At 38.8% G+C, this 27,356-nt stretch overlaps 1 protein-coding gene across 1 annotated transcript in view; it reads left to right on the top strand.

The window, feature by feature from the left end:
* The window catches only part of si:dkey-112m2.1 (transmembrane protein 132C), a 138,253-nt gene that overhangs the window by 58,127 nt on the left and 52,770 nt on the right, over positions 1-27,356 (top strand). The window contains exon 4 of the mRNA XM_068335102.1: positions 22,736-22,879. Coding sequence (XP_068191203.1) covers positions 22,736-22,879 — 144 coding nt within the window. The remainder of the gene's footprint in view (positions 1-22,735; positions 22,880-27,356) is intronic.

Below are 27,356 nucleotides of genomic sequence, written 5' to 3'. Positions count from 1 at the left end.
GCTGACGTAACGAGAGGAATGGTTTAAATCTCTGTCTACAGGTTTGAGAGCCCTGGCTGATCAATAGAATTTAATGATGACCTGGCTTGGCTCACAGCTTAAGGATCTACTGACACCCATGCCACGGAGTACGCTGGGCACGGGTTCGCAGATTCCCTCCACGTCTTTAGCTCACTCGCCTGGAGCAATTCTCTGGGGAATCAGTTGATGTGACACCATTTTTGATGCAATTCAAATTTCATTTTGAATTACAAGTGTTCACTGGTGTCATATAAAGGCTTAAAATTGAGTCTGATTATAATAAATCGCTTAAATTGTAAGACCCATTGAAACCAACTAGCAGGCCACCGATGAATCAAATTGATACGTGGCTGTCAAATAATGGTCGGAGATGAAGCAGATTTCTACTTACCAGATCCACCGCTTGTTTGTCGATAATCAGGGTAGACAGATGAATCTTGAGACGATGGTTGAAGTTTGTGGTACTTCATTCAACAGAGCTCTGGGTCATTCTCAGATACAGTTTAACATCAAAGCATTTAGTAGGAGGACAACTTCTTGTCTCAAAACAGTGGTTAATATACTATTCAGCATAACTCTCCTGCATAGCAGGTGTGGCTTCATCTGACTCCTTTGTAGGAATACAATCATTGGCAATTTCAGAGGGATGCTCGTAGAAACTGCTAGGGAGTACACGTTTACCTCATGGTTCATGAGTAAGGGAGTACATATTGACCTCATGGTCCATGTGTTTATCATGTCTTTGTGCAGGTGTGTGTGTAGGATGAATGCTCTGCAAGCAGTTCAATTAAAGGTCAGCTAAAGGTAAAATGCAGCTAATGGACATGGTTTTTAGTACAGTGCGTCCTTGTTACTCGTGGCATTCCAGGAACTACACACAAAAAACTAATTCTGCGATATTGCGACAAACTATTTATCTTATTATTTATGCTAATTTAAATGTTTATGAACCCTCCCCACACTGATATTAAACCGCCTTCTATCTGTATTACCTTTTCCCACACTCTTATTGACTGTTTGGAGCGGCAGTGGCTCAGCGGTAGAGCAGATGTCTTGCAGACAGATCGCCCCAGCCATTGGTGGATCGAATTCCTCTCCCGCCATGATATCACTGGAGTGTGAGCTGACGGTGGGAGGTGTCAGCTCATCTCCCAGCCACTGCCGAGGCGCCCTTGAGCGAGGCGCTGTCCCGCCTACAAGCTGCTCAATTTGGGGCACGTTCCTGAAGCCGCTGCCCATCACTCTGCCTCCCAATGTGTCTAGTTTGTTGTGTGTGTATTAACTGTATGCTTACAGGCCCCCTTGTGTGCTGTGTTCAGGGGCATGTATACTGTTAAAAACTAACACAGAATGTATATACTAAAAACCTGAGTGACAATGTAATTTCCCCTTGTGGTATTAATAAACTGTAAATCTTCTTCTTCTTCTGTTTAAAGCACTTTTGTGTCTTACAGAAGTCCAAGAGACACATAGTCAGTACGGTATCACGTGACTGCTTACCAAAAATACAAAATGAGGTGAAGTGTTGATGTGCGAATGCGCTAGGGCAAAGACTTTCCCCAAGACTGCAAATTTTACCACAATGCAGCAGAGTTAAAAATACAAAGGTTATTTGACCTATCCAGTCCAGAACACCTTCAGAAACACTACAGGATGACCAGTGTCGCAGTAGTCGGGAGGGGCAAGTTAAACTGTGGCAGAGCACTCACCTCGCTCTGTGCCTGACCCATAAAGTAAACAAGATGCAAGGGGAAAATATAAAATGTGAAAGCTGTGCAAAATTAGCACTAGACACTTACACACTAAAGGGAGTGTGGAGCTTGGGTGAGGAACCCTGACCACTAATCGCTCCAATGTCTGGGCAGCCACATTATCACAAGTCCTGCAGCACTCATGTAAAAGGAAAAACAAACAAAAAACGTGTTAAAAACCAGCGAGAACGCTGCATTAGTTCATTACAATTGTCTTGGGGAAGGATAAATCAAAGCCCAGAAGGGGCTAACAGAGAGCATTTAACATGTGAAAAAAATAATACTGAAATAATTAATATAACGTAGAATCACTGAAACAAAAAAAGAACAAATTAAACTAACCAACAAAATAAAATTTAAAAAATGGAAATGAAACAAGGGAACCAAAAGAGCAGTGGCAGTCTGTCTCCTCCGAAACAACATCCTATATGATAAACCACATGTGGGAGCAGGAGGGGAGGCACAGAACAAAACCACAGCAAATGTGGCTGTCAACTCACGGACCAGGAAGGGAGCACAGCGGCAGCCAAGGAGGAGGCCTAAATCCTGTCTCACAGTTTATACCAGTTCCTGGCTGATTGGTGGGAGGAGGTGGCTGCTACCAAACTCTATGGTGACTGAGGAGGGACATTCACTACCGGACCACAGTGACGTTTATCATTTCCCATCTCACGGGTTGAGCTGAGGGGTGGGCCACCACTGAGTTGTCGACAACCTGCTCCACCCTCGCCAGATTCACTTGAGCCCTGGAGCGGGTTGTCACACACCTCTCCAGGCAGGGAAGCAGCTTAATGACTGATGCATTTTTTCAAGGACTTTCTCATTTTAGGAAAGATCTACTGATTCAATTCACTCATTGCCTTAGTCATTGATAAAAGATTCTCCGAACAATACCAGGAACAAGGCCGTCTCCGGACTGGCTCATCACCCCATCAAGGATAGAAGAGCATTTCGGTGGATTAGTCGAGTCACGCCCACCTACCTGCAGCCAGCCTGGTTTCTATTGGCCATCCAGTGGAGGAACCCATAGAGCTGGATCACACCCATCTCTCCACAAAGGAACGTTTGTACTGTCAGAGGGATGGCAGATGTTTTCTTCTTGCAGACAATTGGAGCATTGAAGCAGTGATTGTCATGTGAAGGTCAATGTGCAGAAACCACCTTGAGGTCAAGGTTGTTGATCATACTCCTCTGGGCAGGATTATGCAGCATGAACAGGCAGTTAGGCTAATTTTTCCTGACTTACATAGAAAAATGCTAAGCCTTCATGTTTTGACTCAGTGGCTAACCAAGTCATTTTAGGGTACCATTGGCTTGACATTCACAGTCCTATCTTTGACGGGGTTACTGGTAAGGTCACCTCCTGGGACCTAAATGTGCCGACACCTGTCTCCTCAAATTTAGGGATTCGGTTCCAACCACTAATCCCGTTTTAGTTAATGTGCCACCATGCTGGCTTTTCGTAAGGGTAAAGTAACAATCCTGCCAGCTCACTGGTCCTATGGTTGTGCCATTGATTTGTTGCCCTGTTGCACCCCACATACGGATAGGTTGTACGCTTTCTCAGCTCCTGAATGCAAAGTCATAGAGGACTACTTCAGGGGTTCTCTCGCTGCCAATATCATATGTCCCTCTTCCTCTCCTGCTGGGGCAGATTGTCTCTCTGTGGAAAAAGTAGATAGGACCCTCAGACCCTGTATTGACTATCACAGCTTCAACAAGGCAGTCACAGACAGCAACATCCCGCGACACCACTGAATTAAAATGTTCCTACTTCCATATGTCAAAGATCAAAGCTAGTGCTCTGAGCTACCTTCATTGATCAAAGCACTGGCTTTGATTTATGGTCTTACACTGGCCTTCTTCGTCTTTCTATCTTATCCAGTTCCTGATTGTACAGAAGTTGAAATTTGACCTTGACCTAGTTGTCTCAAAGTCAAGGTCATCGTCTCATTTTCATCCCCTTTGCCGCTTGAGTAATGTGCTTTTTGTTTCGTCTTCCTATCTGCAACGGTTGCGAAGACATTTGGTGGACTAACTGACCAACAAACGAACGGACAAACGGACTGATGGACAGACGTACACACAAACACTGACAATTACAATACATCCTCTGCGCAGTATGTAAGGAAATTACAATCATGCACAGGTACCCTCTCCCCCTTATCTCTTCAGACTTAAAGTTGTTGGAAAGGTCCACTGTCTTCAGAGAGGAGGTTGAGTGGAAGACGGCTTTCCCAACACCAACAGGCCACTATGAATATTTGGTCATACCTGATCAGACTTACCAGGTCTCCTGCTGTGTCCCAAAACCTGGTTAATGATGTACTCCACAATATGCTTAATGTCTTTGTCCTGTATTCCCTGTGCCACGTTCATAACACAGATAAAATAAAACACAAAAAACAAAGAACTAGCTACTAAAAGGCATTGTTTCACATCACCTTTCAAAGGCATGCTACAAATATGTGTGAATTTTAAGAAGGTACCCCGTATATAGGTACTGAACACGAGGAAATTCATTAATAACTATCAAAATCAGAAACATAGATAAAAATTGACAATGCACAGAAGGTCATGCAACACCCAGTGTGCTCAAAGATTGATTTTGTGGAAGATCAAGTTTGGAACTAATTTAACAACTTCTGAATTTCTTACTGTGCCAGTGGTTTGATGAATGAAGGACACGCCTCATTGGCTGGAGATGAACTGATCTCATTATGTTATGCTGCTGAATTCTTCATCATTTTATTAACCACTTTCATTTCAATTGGTAAATGAAACCTCATTAAATACAGTAATTTGTTTACATAATGTCATTGAGCTGTCGGTCTGATTAATCTATATTCAAACAGAAAACTAGTAAACAAAAAATGTAAGGCAATCATATTTGAGTCAGAATAAGTGGAATGTTTATCTGCTACAATGCTCTAAAATACAGTCATACGGTGATAGACAAGTAAGAAATACATTTACATAAGAACCATTTAAATACCTGTTTATAACTTATCAAATGCTTTGTGTTTTTAAATGGTGACAAATTTATGTTTGCATGGATTCTAATCAAGAACTTATTAATTGTGTTGAAATAAATTCAAACTTGGTAATGTTTGGTCTCTCATCCAAGAGGCTTCTTCATTTCTGAAAGGCTGTTGGGTAGTTAAAGATATTTAACATAGTATGAGTCACCGAAGGCATGAAGTCATAATGATAGTGGTTGAAACCCAGTCATTTAAGTTTCACCCTCCAAGCTGTTATTTCAGGGAATCACCTGAAAGTTCTTAAAGGACACAGGGCAAAGACTTTGTGGCAGAAGGTCCAGTTATTCAGTCATCTCTGTTTCCAGCTTTAATGAGTGATTGGAAAAATAAAATCATACATTGTAATGTAAAAAGTAAAATGAACCATCTGACATGTTTGTTGATGGTTTATGTGTTTGTCTGAGTTTTCTTGCTAATTAATGGGCTAGAGTAGACAATCCCAGTCCTGTCATGGCCATCTCCTGCTGGCTAGTGTCTAAAACTGACAAAGACATGCAGTGAAATCAGGAACAGGCAGCACAACTAAGGGTAGCTGAGGTTTCCGTGTGCTGCTCGTGGTTTGCTGCCTGATTTGGCAAAGTCTCTTATCTTTTACATTTTGGCTGTGTTTTATTAACTGCTCACTGTTTATCCAAGTGATTTGGAATGCTGCTAAACTCACTCAAGGGCATATGCCAGTGCAGTATGAGAAACACCACCAGACTTTCCTATATGCAAAAAAACAAAGATAATGAGAAAGTGCCTACTAAAATTAAGGTTAAAACATCATTTTGTTGTTATTCAGAGTTATAGATAGTTTTCAGCAACTGCTCCTTCTAAGTTTTCACAACAAGCATGAGATAAATAGAAGGTAATGACTACTTGGCAGATGATGAAGGCATACAGTCAAACCGTTCTTGATTTCAAGGCTGTACTTGTAATTCTACTGTATATTAAGCACTTGTTCTAAATGGTGGTGTACATTCACAAACATCTTATTCATGCCATATTTGATTACATTTTAGTTCAGGATGGGATCAGTGAGTTGAAGGGGTCAGGAAGATATGAAGGGGGCTATGTCAACACCATGTCCACTGGAAAAGGAGTAGGAGAATCCTACAATGATTTGTTGAGCTGTTGCACTGTTTAGAGCTTCATAAAAGTATCTGGTGGGCCTCACATTATAGATGGTGACATTGATGGATGAGGGACTGAGGTAAGGAAACATTAACCTTTGACTCCACTTCTGCAATCAACTGCAGTTGATCTAGGCACTGTAAGGATCAGAGGGGTGGAAACATGATTCAACATTTGCTCCAAAAGGTCAGATTCTATTCAATGCAAAGGACAACCTTCTAGAGAGGTTAACTTAACTTTCCATAAATACAGAATGCTTTCCAAAAACAGAAAACAGACATGGATATGAATAGAAAAAGACTCATATTTGAGAGCATGGCCCTCCCGTATGAAGTCCTGTCACTTCTGGAAAGTTAATTTGAATATCTGTAAATAAATGAAAGGCAGCATTCAAGGCACTGATGGCTCCTAAATTCAATAGTGTTGTCTGTGAGTTTTCATCTCCCTGCACAACCTTACTGATACTGGAAGAGGTTAATTTTTTTTAACCTTCAGGTGACTTGCCCTCTCTACCAAGGTTCACTATTATTAAACACAAGGTGAAGACAATGATGTCAGACAACTCTTAGAACTGTCCAAGAACCACTCTGGTAAGACTATCACACGTGACTTTAATCAGGATTTGTGCTACTGGAAACACGCACACACAAAACGGACAAACAACGTGGTGGAAAAATCTACAAGGAGGGAAAAGGAAGTTTTCAAAATATACATGAACTATTACTGAATAAACAAATACTATAATCTAGCTAGGTATCTGCATCTGAACTCACCCATCCCCAGGGAATTTTAATTATAGTGTTCAGACTAACCTAATGGAATGAAGCTGAATGATAAACACAGCAGAGTTCAAGTTGGAATTGCATGAAAGGAACCTTAATTTTTAATGCAGCCACAGTCATTTGCATTCATTTATACCCTTCCTATACACAGTGTTCATGCTGTCTTTCAAAATAGGATGCAAATTATGTTGTTGGAAGTATTCATTTATCAACCTGTGAACCAGCTCAGTAAAATCAAAATAGAAAAATATTGAACACAATGTGTGACCCATGAGCAGGTATGAAAGCAAAGTATGCAGTCATTTTTTAATGTGTTTTTATGCATTGCTTACAATGGGGGGGGGGTTTCACACCAAGGAGGTGCAGTTTTGAATAACTTGTCCTTCTTCACTCACCACTGGTCCCCTGGTACATAGTGTCTGACTGAGGAATACCGCCGACATTGTCACTACGTGAGGCTCAAGGCAGACATGCTGTGTAGTGGCTCAGGGGAGAAGTGAAAACACACACACACAAACACACACAAATTCACACAAACAGGGACAGCAGCCCAAGGGAGTCTTCTATGAAGGGATCAGTGTAAACATCCAGTGGCAGCCGAGGTGTTGGTGGCTCTGTGAAGTAGAAGCAGTGCTCTGGGCATGGTGCTGGCTGATAAGCACAACTAACACACAGGAGAGAAGTAAGGTGGTCATCCCCTCTGAAAACAGCAGCACACAGCCAGTCCCCTGCTGTCATTTTACTGAGGCAGCACACTAAGGAGAGAGGCTTTGAATTCTAGAGCAGAAGCCCAAATTAGTGAAAGGTTATGACATGTCCAGTACGTACTTTGACACTAGTGCAAGTTTTCTTGTGTGGGGGTTTCCTGTATTGTGTTAAGATCAGTCATATAGTATCAAAAAATCCACCTGAAATTCAAAACCAATGAACCTTTAGTCAACATACCTCCAATTGCATTGTATTGACATGATCTGTCATTTGAACCTTTTTGTTCACGTTTTCTCCCCCACCAAGAGCACAAATGACATTTTAAGACTTTACTAAATAATGTGAAGTGAATGGGAAAAAAAAGTATTTAATAAGCATCTCTTGTTGGACTCAAACTCATGATCTTGCAGTTCAAGGTCAGTTTGTAAATCAACAGGCTTGCATGATCACAACCCCTCGACACAGCTGCATTCATAGATTCATTATTTTTTGACACATAGGGTCATTTCTGAATGGTAGTTTTAGTCCTCCTCACCTCAGTCAAAATAGTAGCAGCACATTGGCAGGACGAGTATTTGGCTTAGTTTTTCAACCCAGTATTTAGTCTGTAGAATAATATTCCGTTGCTTAACCTCCATCACCTTGACCATTGCCGTGATCTTGTCTTCCAGAAATTTAGATTTAAATTTAAATTTGTCTCTTTTGGTTCCTGGTCATTGGTAACCACTGATTTGTGCTACTGTTATATGAGGGGAAGACACCATACCATCAATTTAGCTTAACACTCCTATGCATTTTGTTACAGAATCCTTATGGAACTGTAGGACAGCAGACAAAATAGGTTTGATTTGAAGGTTGCAAAACATCTTTGTTTAAAAGCAGCAGATAAGAGAAAACTGTCACTGTAGGTAGAACAATAATTATTTTGAAAAACTGGTATCCAACAGGATCCGGTCAAACAGAGTAAATAAAGTATTACTTAACAAGTTCTTTGTTTCTGTCAGTATTTGATTATTTGCATAAAAAGAGACTGATATGTGCTATGTTTGAAGACATTAATATGATAATAAAAACTGACAATTACAACTGAATGCTTGCTCCCTGGGATTATTTATTTGTTTGCACATTATGGGTCATATTTATGTTTTGATATAAAAATAGCAAACTATGGGGCGGCACGGTGGCACAGTGGGTAGCACTGTTGCTGCACAGCGTGGTGGCTCCCAGTTCGAGTCCAGCTCTGTGTGGAGTCTGCATGTTCTCCTCGTGTCTGTGTGGGTTCTCACACCTCCAAAAGCATGCACTTCTGGCAAATTGTCCAGTTTCAAATTGCCTATAGTTGTAGGCATGAGTGGTTGTCTGTCTACATGTGGCTCTGCAGTGCACTGGCGTTGTGCCTGGAGTTTACCCTGTCTCACGTACCCAGTCAGCTGGGATAGGCTGCAGCACCCCACAACCTGTGACGGCAGAAAAAGAAGTGGGTATAGAAAATGGATGGATGGATGGACAAACTATGTTTTGTAGCTACATAAATGATTGGTATGTGTGTGCTTTTCTTGTGTATATTGGCTTGTAATCTTTGTTTGGCTTTGCATATTAACCCTATATTTCACCAAAATTTTACTCTGCCTTCTGTTTTGGTTATTTAGGACATGAATTTCCACCTCACGCTAAAAAGCCACCGTGGCTTCTCTGAAATGCACACTATGAACAGTGCATGAAGAAACAATTTTGTAAGGATACAGTTGCCTTGAAGAGTTTTTTACCATAGTGAAAGATTTTACTGAGTTCATAGCAGCTTCACGATCAGCAATGCAGTGGAATCAAACCATTTTTTCCTCTTCAATTTATTTCAATTCTGATTTTGCAATTGACATTACAACTAATAGCTGCAAAAGGCCAAAGTATGCATATAAATTTTCTGACAAGCACTTCCCTCTCCACTGGTAGTATAGCAGCATGTCCTCAGTGTGTTTATACATCCTGAATTGCTTTTGGCTGGCTCCAAGCTACATGCAAAACCTGTGTTGACATAAATATGTGCTGTGCAGTTTGACTTAGCTTTTCTCCTAAGAGAGAAAAAAAAACATATTATTTGCTTTTACAGAGACACATGGTGATGAGACAGGTTTGTTTCTCTTTTAGATGTCTGATCACAGCCCTGAGAGAGAAACTGGTAAAAAAAAAATACAAAAATACAAAAAAAAAGTTAAAAGGAAAAGATGAGGAAGGATAGACCTTCTGGGAGAGACTGTTGTTCTTGATGCCACTGATGCAACAGATTTTATTTTGCAAAACACTAAACACACAAAGATATTTGAATCTGTATATCCCCAAGTGAGCTTCAAGATGTGTCTTTTGTTTGTGAGGACAGTGACTGGGTAGCATTTTACTCATAAACAAACTCTTTCAAATCTTGACAGATGACTCTGTAGTGACTTTTCTCTTATTTATGGTGGAACCTGCTGATAGTTACTTTTCAGCACTGCCCATTGGTGCAAATAATGAAGTGTAAATGGGCTAAATGTACTGTTTGACATACAGGCTTTACAGATCAGACTTGAATTGATTTACCTGCAAGTGCAGCTTTTGCCAATAATCTGCACATGGCAGCGTATGGAGGAGGGATTGCAGACATTCAAGACAAATCCCTTTTCTGTCCCTAGAGGATGCCAGAGATTGTATGTGAACGTTACCTTGAGACGGCAAATAGCACTAAGATAAAATTCAAGTTATTTCTGGAGACTGCCTCAGCGAGAGCCAATTCTCTCACACTATGCAAACACTTTGACACAATTGTGGCAGTTTTGAGTTGGATCCTGTCTGAAATGCTAAGGTAACATGGTGGCTGTCATTTTTCTTGTCACACAGTCACTCCAGCACTTACTGTACCATCTGCCCACATGTCACACCGCTGACACACATGATATGTACACCAAAACAGCACTCCCTCGCCTTAACCCCACATGCAGCTTTTAATCAATGATATCATGAATATTAATACAGTGATCTCCAACATAAGGTTAGCTGAATGACAAACCGGAACACCTGACCTCTGATCCTGACCACCTGCATCACCTTTCCACACATCTGCAGGCTCCAGTTCCACATCTGCAGGCTCAGTAAGTCAATAAATCACTCCCACATAAAGTCAGGAGCGACCAGGCATTTACTCCCTGCTCAGCAACTCTGGCTCCTGGCACCATTAATGCAGCACACTTCATCAGTCCTGGCTGGCTTTTGTGTTTGTCCCAAGTGTGTCACATCTTTCAAAACCTTCCACAACAGTGTATTCATAAAACTTAATATCTAATTAGAGGGCATAATGAATAGTCAACCATTTGTCACAATTGTGATTAAAATGTTTTTAATGTGATTGCTGACGATTAATTGTTTCACTAATGGCTTCAGACTGATTTAATTTGCATAAATGTTGCAGTCAAGTATTATTTTTTCTTATTCCACTCCTTTATTTGCCAGCCTCAAATGCTGTTTTCTGACAGTACTCTCTGCTTTCTATGCAGAAGTCATTTTGAACCTAAATGCTTCATGAAATAATTTTATTTATTCATCATGCCTATCAGTACAATCATATGTGCAAGTTCATTACAAAAAACAGTGTCCCCTCGTGCATTCACGCATCAACACTCGCAACTTCACCTCGTCGCGGATTTTTGGTAAGTAGTCATGTGATACCGTATGTACATTGTGTTGGCTGACGTCATCCAGAAGTGCTCTATGTTCCATGAATCTTGGAACATGACGCACTTCCAGGAGACATAAATGTGCTTTAAACAGTCGATAAGAGTGTGGATAAAGGTAATACATATAGAAGGTGGTTTAATATCAATATGGGGAGGGTTCATAATTATTGAATTACCTTAAATGATAAGATAAATAGTTTGTCACTATATTGTGGTTCCTGGAGCGCATTAAACTACGAGTAACGAGGGGGGGCACTGTGTAATAAACTGTTTATTTTACTTTATTGGCAGTCGTGTATTGTTGTACTGTTGTGAGCATCTTCACTATAGCACTTTTACACACTATATTGTCTGAGATGAAATTGTGCCAATTTACCAGTTATTTGGCCAAAAAACTGAAAACTCTGACCTGCCTTTAGATCGAAAGTTAAGGGATTGCCGTCGTCAATAGAATGTATTTTCAACCCTGAATGTGCTGGAGCAAAATTCATGGCAGTCCAGCTAACAGCTGGCAAGATATTTGACTCTGAACCACGGATGTCAAGTACAGTACATGGTGGTATGGAGGAGTTAGAGTTAAAAGTTCAGTGTGTAGGACTGAGGAAGGTTTAGGGGCAGAAATATATTTATATATTTATATTTATCAGTTTGTTTTCAGTTGAAAAATAGCAACTGAATTGTACCTAAAAAGCATCTCCTCCTCTCCGACACACTGTATGTACCATGTTAAAACATTAGGAGTACAGCAGCCTAAACAGAACAGAACAGATTGGATATTTTAATAAGGGTTTATCCTGTGGGGAGCAGGAAAATGATGTTGTTGAAATGTTCTGATGTGAGCTATCAATCAATCAGCTGGCCAAACAATGTTATCCTCCCAAGAGCCATAGCGTGAGCAATCTTAAAAAAACAAAATTGAGTCAGCCAATTCATTTGGCACTGAAAGATATGTGATGTTAGCCATTACAATTTTTGTCTGGTTAGTCGCAAATTGGTTTGAAAGCATCACTTTCAAAGCAAATTTGTACATCCTCCTGAAGTGCCATCCTTCGATTTGAGTCTTTTTTCATATTTGAAAGCAAGGGACAACATTGAATGTAAAGTTGTACAAATTTGTGACATTGGTGTTTCAAAATAAAAATACTGACTACTATGTGGTTCCAAAGAATGAGTGTGTACTATATATATACTGTATATATATATATATATATATATATATATATATATATATATATATATATATATATATGTATGTATGTATGTGTGTGTGTGTGTGTGTGTGTATATATATATATATATATATATATATATATATATATATATATATATATATATATATATACATATATACGTATATGCAGTGGATTTCATGGTACGGTACGGCAAGAAAATTCTAACACTGATCAATTATAAGTGCTGAATGTTCTGTCTAACTGCTTCAGAGAGGTTGAACTTAAATGGTTGGACTTCTTATTGAGTTGACATGTGGGGCAAAAAATGTAGTGAGCTTTGCTATAGTTAGACAAAAATGTACAGATTTGGTCTTCCTGGATCAATAACTCAGGAGAATGAAATATTCAATAACTTCCCTCTATACAGTGTTGTGGTGCTGCAGTCATTTCACACACCAGTGGTGCCTTGTTAATTTTCCAATAACTATCCAACCATCCATTTTCTTGAAGACCAGACGACTGTAATTGTCTCGTCTACAACCTCTTGTCCACCTTGCGGATCACAAGTCATGCTGGAACCTATCCCAGCTGGCTACGGATGAGAGGCAGGGTAAACCCCTGATGCGTCGCCATTGTATTGTCGGGTATACTACAACAAGTACATAGGTAAAATGTTCCTTTTTAACGTTTTATAGAATTTCCCTGATATTTCTCAGAGTTTAAGCAAATTAATAAATTGACATTCTGACACATAGGTTGTTTTTGGTTCATGGACTACAGATTGGAGGAATGTCTTCATTGTTTCTGACATTAGATACCATACTCATGATTCAATGACTGCAGCAATTTTTGACCTCCTTTTGTCTGCTTTGATATACTTTATCATTTATTTTGGGAAATCCAAGTCATTAACAAGTCGTCATTAACTGTTATGGAGTATTGTATTGAAATATGAGATTGCTCTCTCTGATCTGTTATTATTAGACAGTAAAGCAAATCACCAAATGATTTAGCTTGTCTATGAAGTCAATATTGTGTCCCTAACTGAATTGAGGTTTACAAAAGTCAAAGGCGTTGAATATGTGAAGACAACAGAGGTCGGGGTTCCAGCACCGCTCTAAGTATGAAAAGAACATTGTAGTCATATGAATTTGATTCAGTTTATGTTTTCCATTAGGCTCAACAAGATGGTTCTGTGTTAATGTAAGGGTGCAATAGCTCCACAAACCAGCGGCATCAGCATTAATCTGTGTAACCCTTTTTACATCAGGTTTACTAACTTGCCATAATCTGTCCAGCTCCATCCTGAGATTACACAGCTTGGCTTCTTTCTGTGTCCATCCTAATATTGGATCAGTCCTGGATCATCCTTCCGCTCCATCAAATCCAATGTGAAGACTAAGTTTTATCCCCTGGAAGCAACCTTATATCAAAATGGTTTTAGAGCTGTGTCTGCATGTGTTTGCGCTATCCTCTGTTTGAAAAGATGGGCCTCCATTCAAATGACAGCCATAGGGATCAAGCTTCTGTCTGCAGCAACCTGACCTAATTTCTTGGGCTAATCTACAGCAGTAGTAGTAGTGAGTTCCTGATATCCAACATTAAAGCAAAAGAAAAATTGGTAGTTCTGGGTCCACTTCTTGGCAAACATTTCTGCAATTATGGAAAATAAATAAAGAAATTGTGACACATATTATCGAGTTATTGTTAATCTGAAATCCCGTGCTTTCTCAACAAATCGTGTGAACCAAATGAAACTTAAAAAGTACATGTTGTGCACCAGAGAGGGGAAGTTCTTGAATATAATATATCAAATGTTGCATCGTCAAAGCTGGTTTGTGGTTTCACTCGAGGTGACTCGCTTGTAGCCACAGTTGGGGTTGCTCTATCACCATCCTCAGTGTCATCATCTCGTTGGCCTGCTTTCCAGAACAGTCGCTGCAAAAATGGAGCTCTTTGTGATCTGAGTCATTAACGACCCACATTCAACCTTTTGCCTCATTTGGAATACCATTTATTTGTTGTCATCATTTTTTTAACTGTTTGGTTGTTGTTTTTTGCATTATTTTTAAAAAAAAACCTTCAACAGGATGCGACAGATAACAAAAGACAAGTTGAGGACAACAAAGTCAATGACAGCTCTAAGTTATAGGCTTTAATACAGTATATTTAGCCGTTTTTGGGAGCTACCACTTTCTTTTCAGATTTACGTGCTCTGCTCTTGAATTATACTTTAATTGCATTCCCCACCCCCACTATTATAGGTTATGTATGGGTTACATTCAGGCATACAAAATGGCAGCCATGCATTATGCAGAAACAGGCTCCACATTAATGCTATCTCATCATATTATTACCACTGCATTCTTGAGGCATTTGCTCACAAAATTATGTTTAAAGGATTCCATTAGCCTTACTAATGAAATATTAATATTTAGCTGAAGCAAGATTAATTAGTTCTTTTTAATATGAAATGCTTTGTATGGTATGACTGGACTATGACACCAAATACTTGAATAGTACTTTATTTTTCATTCATTACAGCAACAAATATTTTTCTTTCCTTATAGCGTTTAATGGAGTTGCACATTGTGTTCATTATTCAGCTTATTCACAGAGTTCTCATTTTAAAACAGCAAAAATTTGGCATATAACTATTTTTTTTGTATTTATTTACAGATTTTTTTAAAAAAAATCACATTTCCAAGATAATTTCTTAAAACATATGTTTGAAATCTGACTCAGGCCAACATGTTCCTTTCTTTTGACAAGCCCAGGAGCCTGTCTGAATTCGATTCATTTCTCAGTGCTCCCTGCCCATGTGATCGCTCTGATCTGTCATGGATTCATTCATGTCATGAGGGTATGGCCGTCTTAGGTTTTGAACCTCAGCTCATTGATGTCAGCCGCACTCTGCTGACAGTTATTTCTACTTTTTTCCAAAGGCAGGAGTTTGTTCTTTGACCTGAAGTCCAAGGTCCATATGTGACTCATCTGACTGCTGTTAATTAAAGAGTTCCTCAAAATTGTTGTTCACTGTATTTTAAGACATGTGGATGTGGAAGTGAAGACAATTTGGCCTCAGGCAATCAAATTCTGTCCAATTTGAGTCAAAGGTAAATAGCTTGTGTTGTTCTTGGACAATAGTGTTCTTTGTTTCACCACCTGATTGTAAACAATTTCGAGTGTTTGGTGGCAGTCAGCATCTCCTCAATTAAGCAGCACTCAATACAATCCACTAAGGGTTGAAATGACTAAGTAGTGCTTCGAGGAGTACTCCCTTTGATCAACTATGTCCCTGGGTAGATGAATAGCATTTAACCCTTCAGTGCTTCAGTAACTACACATGCACTCCCTGGCTGCTGTCAGTCCTGCAGACGTCAGGCCGTCACTGTCATTGAGAACTTAAACTGACATTTCAGACGGGTAAAGCCCTTGTGAGTCCCATGCCTGTGGGCTTCATTTTCTGCAACAACGGCCAGAGAAAATGAGGGGTTTTGGATGAAAGTTCAGTGATGAAAGTTTAGGCTAGTTATTTAAGACACGGGAAGGGCTGCTGGTGGCGGGTGCTTGATGGCTGAGATTTTCCAAGGCAAATAAAAAACAAAAGCGTATTTGGTGAGTTGGTTGGCTCTAATACTCATATTTGTCCATATTTTCAGATTGGAATGTGTAAACAACCACACACTGTATCTGCAGCCTAGAGACAAGCTACAATTTGATACAAAGCTATTGAATTTGAATGCACTGAGTGCAATGGGTGTCACTGGTGTGCCTATCTCTATTTTCTACTTATTTTGAAGGTTTAAAGTCCATGGATTTGTTCATTGATTTATTTCCAAGCACATTGAGTCATGGCAATTGAAAAGAGCAGACAGAAAGACAATGAACCTTCAAAGATAGAAATAGGCTAAGTACTTGGATTAACAGTAATGGACAATAGAAATAAAAATGATCAGGTGACCCCCAATGTTCCTCTGAGAGTCATGGATGCCTTTTCACAATTCTGTTGCAATTCATTCCATGCCTTTTAGATAGAGTATTTCAGTTTGACTGTCCACCTGACCTAGCTCCTTGAGTAGCTACAAAACTTTCCAACTTCTTCAACATTACATCTTAATTTCACATGTGTTGGTCCAATAACTGTAAATTGAGATGCATCCTGCAGGGGCTGGTTGAATTACCTGAATGAAATGAGGCAATTAAATGAAGTGGATTAGAGTGACAAAGACTATGCAAGATCTCTGGATCCTTTACCAAATTAAAAAATTACGATAAAGGACATCAGAGCTTGGGGGTCAGGGTGGATTTGTGGATGCAGTGAGGGAAGCTGAATGTTTTGCAAGCAGAGATCCAAAAAGAGGTGAGAGGGAGACAAAAGAAGACCTAGAGAAACTCCTTAATATGTCTGTTCTCTTTTTCCGACTTGATGTTTGTAGCACTTCTAAGTAGCTCTGATAATAGGAAGAACAACATAAAACTTATTGTTAAATTAGACTTTATCTCTACATCTGTCTGTTCACCCCTACAAACTACTCTTCCTCAGTTAATTGACACATTGAATATCTCCTATGCGACCCTCTTTCACCTCACTAATTTATTGAAATGGCACTCAGTATGGTTCACCTGTCATTGGCCACTAGCTAATTAAATTTTACCCTAAAGTGATGGAGATTATTCTGTTTCTGAGCAAGGGAGGTGGAGAGCAAGAAAATGAGGGGTATAAAAGAAACTGGTATTCTGTACTCAACAGCTTGTGTACCCATTTCATGAATGGATTTAACTGCAGGTGTTTGAGAATCAAGGGATACGTGACAACTCAACTAACCCAATGTGATCTGGCCAGTTTTGCCAGCTGTCAGTAATTGAACAAAGCTAAACTAAGTTCTTGGTCAGAAAATAAGCTAAACCTGAACCTCAAGAATTATTGTGAATTTTACAAGTGTCTGCTTTTTCTGGGAGCTTGTCTTTCAGTGATTTTAAATGATGAAGTCATTTCGCAAAATATTGGAAACTGTATTAATTATCTTGCTTTTTTGTCTTAGCCTCCTCATTTATAGACTGAATTAACATTTTAAAATGTCTTAGGAAAGTATACTTTATTGATCCCCAGATGGGAAAATTACATTTTCACTCAGATGTACATTTTCTGTGTAGTTACAGTGTGTGTACAGGCCCCTGAAGCACAACAACAGCACACAAGGGGCCTGTAAGCATGCAGTTAGTTCACACAACATCATACAGACATGGGGAGGCAGAGTGACGAGCAGCACTTTCAGGATGTGCCCCAATTGACCAGCTTGTAAGGAGGACGGCGCCTTGCTCAAGGGCGCCTTGGTAGTGGCCGGGAGGTGAGCCGACACCTCCAATCATCAGCTCACACTCACTGATCCAAGGGCTCACACTCTACCACTTAGCCACTGCCGCCCCTCTTGACAAGTAAATTTATTTTGCAGCATGGACACATAATTCCACCAGGTTTTAGCCATTTTGTCTACAACTTCATGTACATCCCTTCATCCTTCAGCCTCTGCAGCCTTTCTATGATGGTAAGAACTGGAGGTTTGTTCTGTGTGGTGTGAAGCTGCTGTTAGAGATAATTTTCTCACCTTCATTGTGCTCTACTAAAGGTTAGTTTTTCCCACCACCCCACTCTTCACCATTTCATCATATGTATAAATAATGATATGGTATCATCTGGGTGGCAGCGCAGTGAAAAATTTCTTCTTTATTCTTCTTTTAAACATAAAAGAATGGTCGCTAAAGTAACTTTTAAAATGGTGTTTTGAGGATGTCATGGGTGGCTCTCTGCTTTTTGTAATTCCTACCTCACCTCCTGTTTTTGGAAATGTGATATCAGAAAAGAAAAAAAGTACCATTAGTAACTACACATTGTTTTTCAAGTCTCGTAACCAATAAGTATCTCTTTTCAACTCTCCCCTCCTAAAAGTTTTCCCCAGTCTTGTACTTTTTCCATCTACAAGGATACTACACCTGTCTTTTCTAATCTACCATGGTGGTCTCTGTGAACCTTTGCTCTCTTTCTCTCTTCTCAAATCTATACCACCAACCTTAAATCCCTGTGATCACCACAAACAAACAGCTCCTTCCTTTTGGCTTTCTCTTTATCAATCTTGATGTGAGTCCTTTTTTTCTTTCTCTCTAAAATGCTTATTTATTTTCATAAGAACCAAAAGACTATATTTACCCCTCAAGTAAGCAATACAGTTTTGAAAGAAAGCATGTAACCACCTTATTATCTTAAAGTCTGCAGTGGCTTTAAAGCAAATATATTCTGCTGTTCACTGGCTAGCCTAATATTTAGTGTGTGTCCTTTATTTTGTAATGTAGTGTCCTTTTACTTAATTTTTTTAATACATTATCAAGGTTTAGGATGGTTCATTACATTTTAAACAATAAAATTAAAAAAAAACTACTACTGTTTTGAAATTTCTTGGCTTCTGTATCCTTTACTGCTTTCTGTGATATGTAGGAGAATTGGTTTAGAGGTTTTGTACAAGTAGCCAAAATATGTTTTACACACATTTTTAAAAAATACTTTGCTGTTATAATTGCTAATTTTAATCATTTTTATTTAAATAATTTAGATGTATGACTTTAAATTGTTTTTCAGATGGTAATATCATTGTATTTTTATTTTACATTAGTAACAATCTGCATAACTAATCAGTAATTAAGAAAAGCTGTAGAGAGATTAAATCAAATCAAATACCACTTTGAATTCTTTGGTAGCTACTATTGTTTACAGTTGTCAACATTTGATCTCTGATCTCATTATTAGTCTATAAAACCCTATGAATTCTTTATGAATTCACTGCATTTGGTTTTTGTTCAGTTTGGTTTTTAATTCATAATTGTAACCTTATTATTGTGATAGATTATTGTGATGAGCGCATACATATTTTAACATCTGGCAAATTGTTCTTATTTGCATACAAGACTTGTTGTCTTTAATTTTATTGGAAATGATTTATATTCCATTTAATTTCTTGTTGTGCAAAGTTCATTAATATTAATGTAGTTTGGTATTTGATTAAGAGAGAGCTATTCCAGAAACAAGGTGTGTTGTTTAGGTAGCTGACATCATGAGATGTCATTTCTGAACATCAATCAGGAATTACTGAAATGTGTCTTATCTGACAACCTTTACTCATCTGTAAATACTCATCCCATTGATGTGGGTTTCCACGGAATTAATGAGGCAGCTTCAAGTGCTGATGCATGTGAAAAGAGACCTCCCTTCAAATTACTTTCCCTTATTGCCAACCACCCCCTTCCTCCCTCACCAGAAATCATATTAGCCAAACCAATCTCATTTACCACATTCCATTTGTTAATTTAACCCCCTAAAACAATATATAAGTGATAAAAAAAAATAAGAGCAAGTATAATAAAGGTCAGTGACACTGAAAGGAAGATGATGACACAGTTTAAAACTTAAGAACATAGTGAGAGAGAAAGAAAGACTTACCAAGGACAATAACAGTGATTTCCTTTGTTGTACATCAATATAGATCAATTAATTAAGAAAGCTGGGTAACCAAGTTGATTTATTGATTAATAGATAGTCTTTTACTTAATGGAATGCAAAATAAAATGACAAACACCATCCATCAATTTTTTTCAGTTCTTTCATGAATTTTTTGATATATTTATGGATAAAGCTAAACAAGAACATTTTCAAAACATAATTTATCTGTCAGGTTTTTTTTAATACTTTTATACTAAAATTACAGTGACAGCTAGTAATTAAACAGTATAACTGACATAATTTATAATGTGACTGATCAATAGCAGAAGGCAAAATGAGGAAGAATAAGTTGCTGCTCGGCATCACAGGACTTCTGCCTTCAAATTGGCTTTCAGTGCTGAATCTGCTTGTGAGTTTGTAGTAATTACTGTGACTAAGGTGACGGCTGGCAAACAAGAGGGCAGATGGCAATAAATCCTCTCCTCCTAGTTATTGTTGGTGTCTACTACACCAGCTGCCTTAATCTTTGTTCTTCAGGAGCTGAGACGAACACAGGGCCAGTTATTACCGCTGCTGCAGCATGGATCCGTTCAAAGAAGACCAGCTGAACACTGAAGATGAAATGACTGTGCTCCTCTAACGACTGTTGCATGGTTTGTCATGTCATTATCCCCCAGTTAACGCTCACTTTTTTCTTCATACTTGAATTTTTTTTTTTTTTTCAGTGCAGAACTGCATAGAACGGTCTGCAATTATTTTGATGAGGGAGGAAAAAAAATTACCCAGCATTCATGTCACTCTGAAAAGGAATGTTTTTCTGGCTCACCTTTTTTTATATCCTGGAGGTGGTTCACTTTTTATCTGCCTTTTTCTTGCTGAAACTTTCTTATTTCTCTATATAAAATTTCGTGCTACGTTCATGCCAATGGTTTGAACAAGAACCATTGCTTGTAGTGCTGGAAAAGGAAGCACCAAAAGCCACTTAAATGCTTCAATATAATTTTTATGGGAAAAAGGTGAAAGAGAACAGCAGCAAGGTGTCTGTACTTGATGTGGAGGAAATCATTGTTCTTGTGCATACATATAACCTCCCACGGACTGATAAGTAATTATAGTGATGGAGGACCGAATGAATGGAGCTAAGGTGGTATAGTTGCTGCAGTTTTAAATCATTGTAACTGTAGTGGGGCTTTGTAGCCTCTTTCTTAAGAGACATCCTGAATGGTGGGATTTTACTAGACATCAAACAGTACTAATGACATCAAGACTCCTCCATCATCCAGCATGCAGTCTCAATTCAGCCATTTATTGTCCTAATGGAGTTTATGTCAATCTTAATTTTTTTTTCAGTCACTCACATACTCACTCACTTCATTCACAATATGCACACATCCCAATGTCATCATGTCTGAAGGGACAGTGAAGCCATATGTAGTACAGCAGGCAACCTATCATTGAGTTCAAATACTGGTGGTAGTTTTTGGATAAAAAATAAAGCTCTAACAGAGATTTGCCTGAGCCCAGCCTAGGCACTGGATATGAAGACCTGATGCTGAAATTGCTTCAGCAGGGTCACAAGATTTTGTAATGAAATGAGAGCTGATAGCAACACAGAGTAAAATGGATGTAAGGGACTATTTCAACAATCTAAGGCTTAAACTCGAAGGGGCATCTCAGGTTTTTCCAACCCCTACTTGCTATTTAAGTGGCACATATCCTTGGTGCAAAGTAAGGTGAAACATGCACGTATAAAGGCTATTTTAAGCATAACATCAACTGAAACAATCACAGTGCCATCTTCCCTTCACTTTAAAGGAGAGGTGCATCTGCACAGAGTACATTGCCATTTAAACAGCTGTGCTCATCTTCTGAAGCAGTTATGTGGTCCTTGGCCAGCGGACACAGTGTCTTGGTTCTCTCCCAATCCTGTCTCATCAGCAGCTCCACTTCACTACACATGAGCAAATGCACCAACATTTAACAGAGGAGGAGTAGGCGGGCTGCTCCTCATCTCTGTTTGTGTAATAGGCCTAGCCATGGCTGCATGGAAATTGTAGCCAACAGATCAAGGTGCAATTTGGTTGTTTGAGTTTTCTGACACATGGACATAATCTTACATTGTTAAATGTGCTATTTACTTCTGCATCTGAAAAGACACACGTAACCCTAAAATCATGCAGTGAAATCCCTCATAGGAAAGCAACCATACCCTTTTCAACCCCGAGGCATAGCAGACGCTCAGCGAAATATCAATTTGGATGATGGCATTGTTTATACTTGTATAGTATAGACATTAACTATACAGGTGAATTTTACTGTTTGGAAAAAGGATTTACCAAACCTTGGCAACCAGAATTCTTTCAAAAGATTTCCTTTAACTTTGTAATTTATCAAAGCCTATCATTAATTAGTATGTTTGTATTGATCAATGCAATGTTTTGTTCTGCAGCTGTAGTTTAATGTTCTTGGATGTGTGTGTGTGTGTGTGTGTGTGTGTGTGTGTGTGTGTGTGTGTGTGTGTGTGTGTGTGTGTGTGTGTGTGTGTGTGTGTGTGTGTGTGTGTGTGTGTGAGTGTGTGTGTGTGTGTATGTTAATGGCACATTACATGTCGACGTGAAAGCGCCACTGCCACTTACTGTAGCGGATGTGCAATTACAATCTACTGTGTTCCGTCAGTGAAAAAGGAAATGGTAGTTTCACCATGCACGTTCCCGGGGGTTGCCCCCCCCCCCACATACACACACACACACACACACACACACACACACACACACACACACACTGAAGGTTGCACCCCACTGTTTGAGAATTGCTGTCTTAGAGGCAGCAAAATCAAGAATATGTATTCATAAATATCTACAGTTGAAGAGCTGCACTGTTGGCGGCTCCACTTTAATTTTTGTTTTGCCTTTTTTTTTTTTTTGTGCTGTTTTTTGTTCTTGTCACAGGGTTAAGCTGAAGAATGGTGTGGCATTCCTGGGAGCAAGAGCCAGTAACCCTGTTTTGTGGACCGTGAGTCAGGATGTCAGAAGTGAAGGACACAGGGTTGTCACCCTCCACTGTCGAAGGAAGGAGAATAGTTTTAGTCAAAGGTATGTCAGACTCTCTTCCGCCAGCACAATTACCAGTAATCTGTGAATAAAATATTAAGTCAGCTGTGCAGAGTTCACATCAACTACCTGGGAATACCAAAAAATAATAAATCAAGTTTGTGTCATTTCACTCTACTTTACATCTGTTTGCCACAAATATTGAACTTTTAAAATCAATAGAATAGCACATAACATTATGTTACTGTACAGTAAATACATTTTTAAAAAACATATAATATCTTATTGGAATATATATAATTCCAGTATCTACCTAGAGTTATTCATAAATCATGCAATACTCCTTGAGGAGAAGAAGAAAACACTTCAAGAAACAATTGACCAGTTTTTTTAAGTAATGCCATTGTTGATGTAGCATTTAGCATGTAGCAAGTTGAGTTGTAAGTTGAGGACTACCTGTATACACATCCTTCTTCTCCTTTCAGCTTTTCCCTTCAGGGGTCGCCACAGCGAATCAGTTGCCTCCGTCTAACCCTGTCTTCTGCATCCTTTTTCTCTCACACCAACTAGCTTCATGTCCTCTTTCACTACATCCATAAACCTCCTTTTGGTCTTCCTCTAGGCCTCCTGCCTGTATACACATAAACAGTAACAATTTTGGCTTGTCTGGGTTAAGGGATTATAACACTGGCATGTCGGTTTTCTGTGATATATTTTGGTTAGTTTTGCAAGTGAATCTGCTGCCAATTAATTTCTGAAAATTTACAATGATTTACATTCTAGAAATGACATTTTCCAAGTTTCCCCTTTCTAGCCTTTAAATGAGATTTAAATGACTGCTTTAGGAGTTTTAATTGTATACGAGAGCAAAAGACCAGTAGCTTCATAATATCATCAAGAAACACTAAAATTGTGTATGCATTACTATTTACAATCTGTTGTTTACATGATCGAGAAATAACTACAGTACATGTTTGTTTTGTGTGTACAGGTGTGTTATTGAGCTTGACATATTAGCAATTGTAGGCTAAGGAGAAGATGTATGCAGGAAAGGACAAAACCTGGTTTGCTTGTTATTTGTGTTTGAAGGTGATGAACGACTGTAGTTATGAATGACACATCTTCGTTCATTTACATGCATTTCCATCACATCTCTCGCTGAAGAGAGCCTGAACTCAAGGTCAAACTTGTGTCTGGTGTTATGCCTTGAAATTCAGTATTACATTACTTTGATGTACTGAAATCATCATGCAACAAATAAGCTTCCAATTTTCTATGAGATTAAAATCAGAGGAAACAATGTGAATAACTTATCTAGAGCAACGTGATCGTTTCGATTTTAATTTAATGACAAAAAACTGATGAGTAAAATATGAAAAAGTGTTGGGGTGAAACTGCCGTTCCCCTGATTACGTCCATTATTATCAAGTAACTACATAAGATATGCTTTTAGTTTTATCATTCCTTATTCCTGCTGACCTTACTGAAACTGAATTTACGCATTGTATTGGACTAGTGTGTGTGTGTGTGTGTGTGTGTGTGTGTGTGTGTGTGTGTGTGTGTGTGTGTGTACTGTACATGTGTGACAGAGAGATGGACACATATCACTAATGGAGAACAAGGTTTCACTAATTGGCTGCACTCAACTAATTAAAAGGGACATCTTAACCGGCCACTTTACTGATTTCTGTCTCAACAAGCATATATGAACCTATAACTATAATTAATATTTTCTTGGATATCTCATCCATTTATCATGATGAGTGGCTAGTATACCGTTTGTTAATTCCAGCATTAATGCTGCTCTCAGCTCTGTATAGACTGGATCCATTGACTGCAAGTTGTATTAAGCTAATATGTTAATATACTGTATTTGACCTGAATTTTGAGAACAGTCGATTTTTGAAGATTTGAACAGAGTGGGTGATTTGCTCTCAACGTTATTTATTCACACATAACCTCAATATCAACACATAGAGCACCCATACAAGCAGCTCCTCACCCTCACGGGGCTGAAGCACATTGTAATGCCATGGACGAATCAAAAGGGATGGATGGATAGATGGATGTATGGATGGATGGATGGATGGATGGATGGATGGATGGATGGACGGACGGATGGATGGATGGAACCATGTGATGATGGTCCCACAGTTAGTTACGCAGATAATGTCCTGTGCAGTCAAGTGGCACAGGAATCACTCACACACACACACACACACACACACACACACACACACACACACACACACACACACACACACACACACACACACACACACACACACACACACACACACACACACACACACACAAACACACACACACACTAATCAATACTTTGAATATGAAAAACTTAAAAATAGCACATACTCCCAATACTGTGCAGGCACACATTTCAAGTGTTTATACACATTTTAATAGGAGGTGTCCATTCACTATTTGCCTCCATTGTTATTCTCTGTTAATGTGACAAAAATGATTGAATAATAGATATAAATTACAGGATGCCAGTTAAGATGAATGTCAGAATGATGTCAGTCAAAATTGACTACACGCTTTCTGCTGAGACTCTGAAGTGCAGTCTGTCATCTTCCTGTCCCTTGCTATTTATTCTCTCTTTCTGTATTCTGTAGTTTGTGCTATCAATCATGTCCTCTTGTCTACATATCATAAAGACGTTGGGCATCAATAATAATCCTCTTTACAAAACTCAGTGTTCTGTGTGTAGTTATGTGGAATAAACAACAAACATAACAATGTTTTTTTAGACATAATTTACTCAAAGAATTTTAGAGTATGTGAGCATTAATAAACTATGGAAAATAAAATCCATAACTTTTTTCATTAATTTCTGTTCTTGATTTATATGTGAGATAAAAATTACTTGGAAACTGCAGCACACTCTTGCTTTTTATGTGATTACAGTGCTTCAAAATAAGAAACAACCATTGGTTCGATGTTACCATGAGTCAGAAGTCACAAATATAGCTGTTTTTATGCAAACCATAGAAAGCCCACTTGAAATCTACTCTTAAACTCTTCACACCTTTGTAGGAATTTGGATTTAGTTAAACTAGATTAAGTATAGAAGTCTCAATTTAAAGTCTGTATGCATCCTCTTTCAATTCTGTGACATGCAGGTTGTGTCTCTTTGTCCATACTAGTCATTAAGTGCCTACATGACCACAGTATGCCCTGCCTCTTACTCATTGTCATCTGGGATATGCTCCATTCACCCTCCTCAAACCTAATCTGTTGCAAATTAGATCACAGATAGATTATGACTGAATGGGCTTTTAAATATTAAGGATTGAAAAACAAGGTTTAAATTGATTGTCCGTACTACAGTAAAAATAATGCAGTTTAAAGTCCCTGTAGAGATAAAGGCTTAAAGACTAAATAAAGCTAACACATCTTGTGAATTTGCACTCATCGTACGTTTCGCATAGTACTTTTTTATTTTTTTTATTCTGATCTATGTTGTAGAATGCTGTGGTCAGCATTCTGCATTTGATTTTCATTCACATCTTTATGCAAGCAGCAGTGATTGCAGACGGGTGTGCTTTATAAGATAAGGAAATTCTGTTGTAAGCCTGATTTGATCCTGACAGTGCTGAAAATGTCTTATCAACGTAGCTGCCCACTAAAGTTCCACAATCTTTCTTCAGTTTTGTAAAAGGATTTATAAACCTAGTTTATCTAAATAAAGACAAGGTGGAGTGTTTTGTGCACCGAACTGCCACGATGAACCACAGCCTCTCAAAAAAAAAAAAAAAACAGGATCTTTTCTGAAGATCGAACTGAATGCAAAAACTCACGACTTCAAGTGTGCTACTATGTGCTTAAAAGTTGAAGTATCAAGGCTATAATAAAGATGACTGATGCAAGATCAGAGCCGGGCAGTGTTCATCAGATAGTACTGCCTCATGTGCTGTGATGATAATTTTAAGATACTCACATATTAATGACTATCTTTTAGGAAGTTCTGTCTGTGTGCTCTCTTGTCTCTGTTACCTTGGGATCAATGATGTCTCTCCTCCATCAAGCTAATTCAAATTATTTTTTTGTCTCCATGCAATATCCCCGTCAGCTGTTCAGATAGATAAGCATGACAGCACACACACACACACACACACACACACACACACACACACACACACACACACACACACACACACACACACACACACACACACACACACACACACACACACACACACACGAGGAATCTTTCATGTATTTCCTCTGTGTCTGAACATATTGAGTCAAGTGATGGTATAGTCTGTGTAAGATAGTCAGTGATTCTCCTATAAGATAAAGCCAATGCAAAAGCAAGAAGAGAACCACCCACCATGCATGCCAGGTACCCTGGGCATGTCTGGGTCTATTGCATGGTTTTGATGAAAGCTAACACAAATTGGAGTTCTTGTTTGATTGAGAAGAGTTGTGAAAGTGCTTGAAGAACAAAGGCTTTGTTACTGCAGTTGCATTTTTGTTCCCAGTCCTTGGCATGCCA

Source organism: Antennarius striatus, chromosome 15 (assembly GCF_040054535.1).
Source record: "Antennarius striatus isolate MH-2024 chromosome 15, ASM4005453v1, whole genome shotgun sequence".
NCBI lineage: Eukaryota > Metazoa > Chordata > Actinopteri > Lophiiformes > Antennariidae > Antennarius > Antennarius striatus.
The sequence above is the reverse complement of the archived record's forward strand: the minus strand, read 5'-3'. Positions and strand labels throughout refer to the sequence as shown.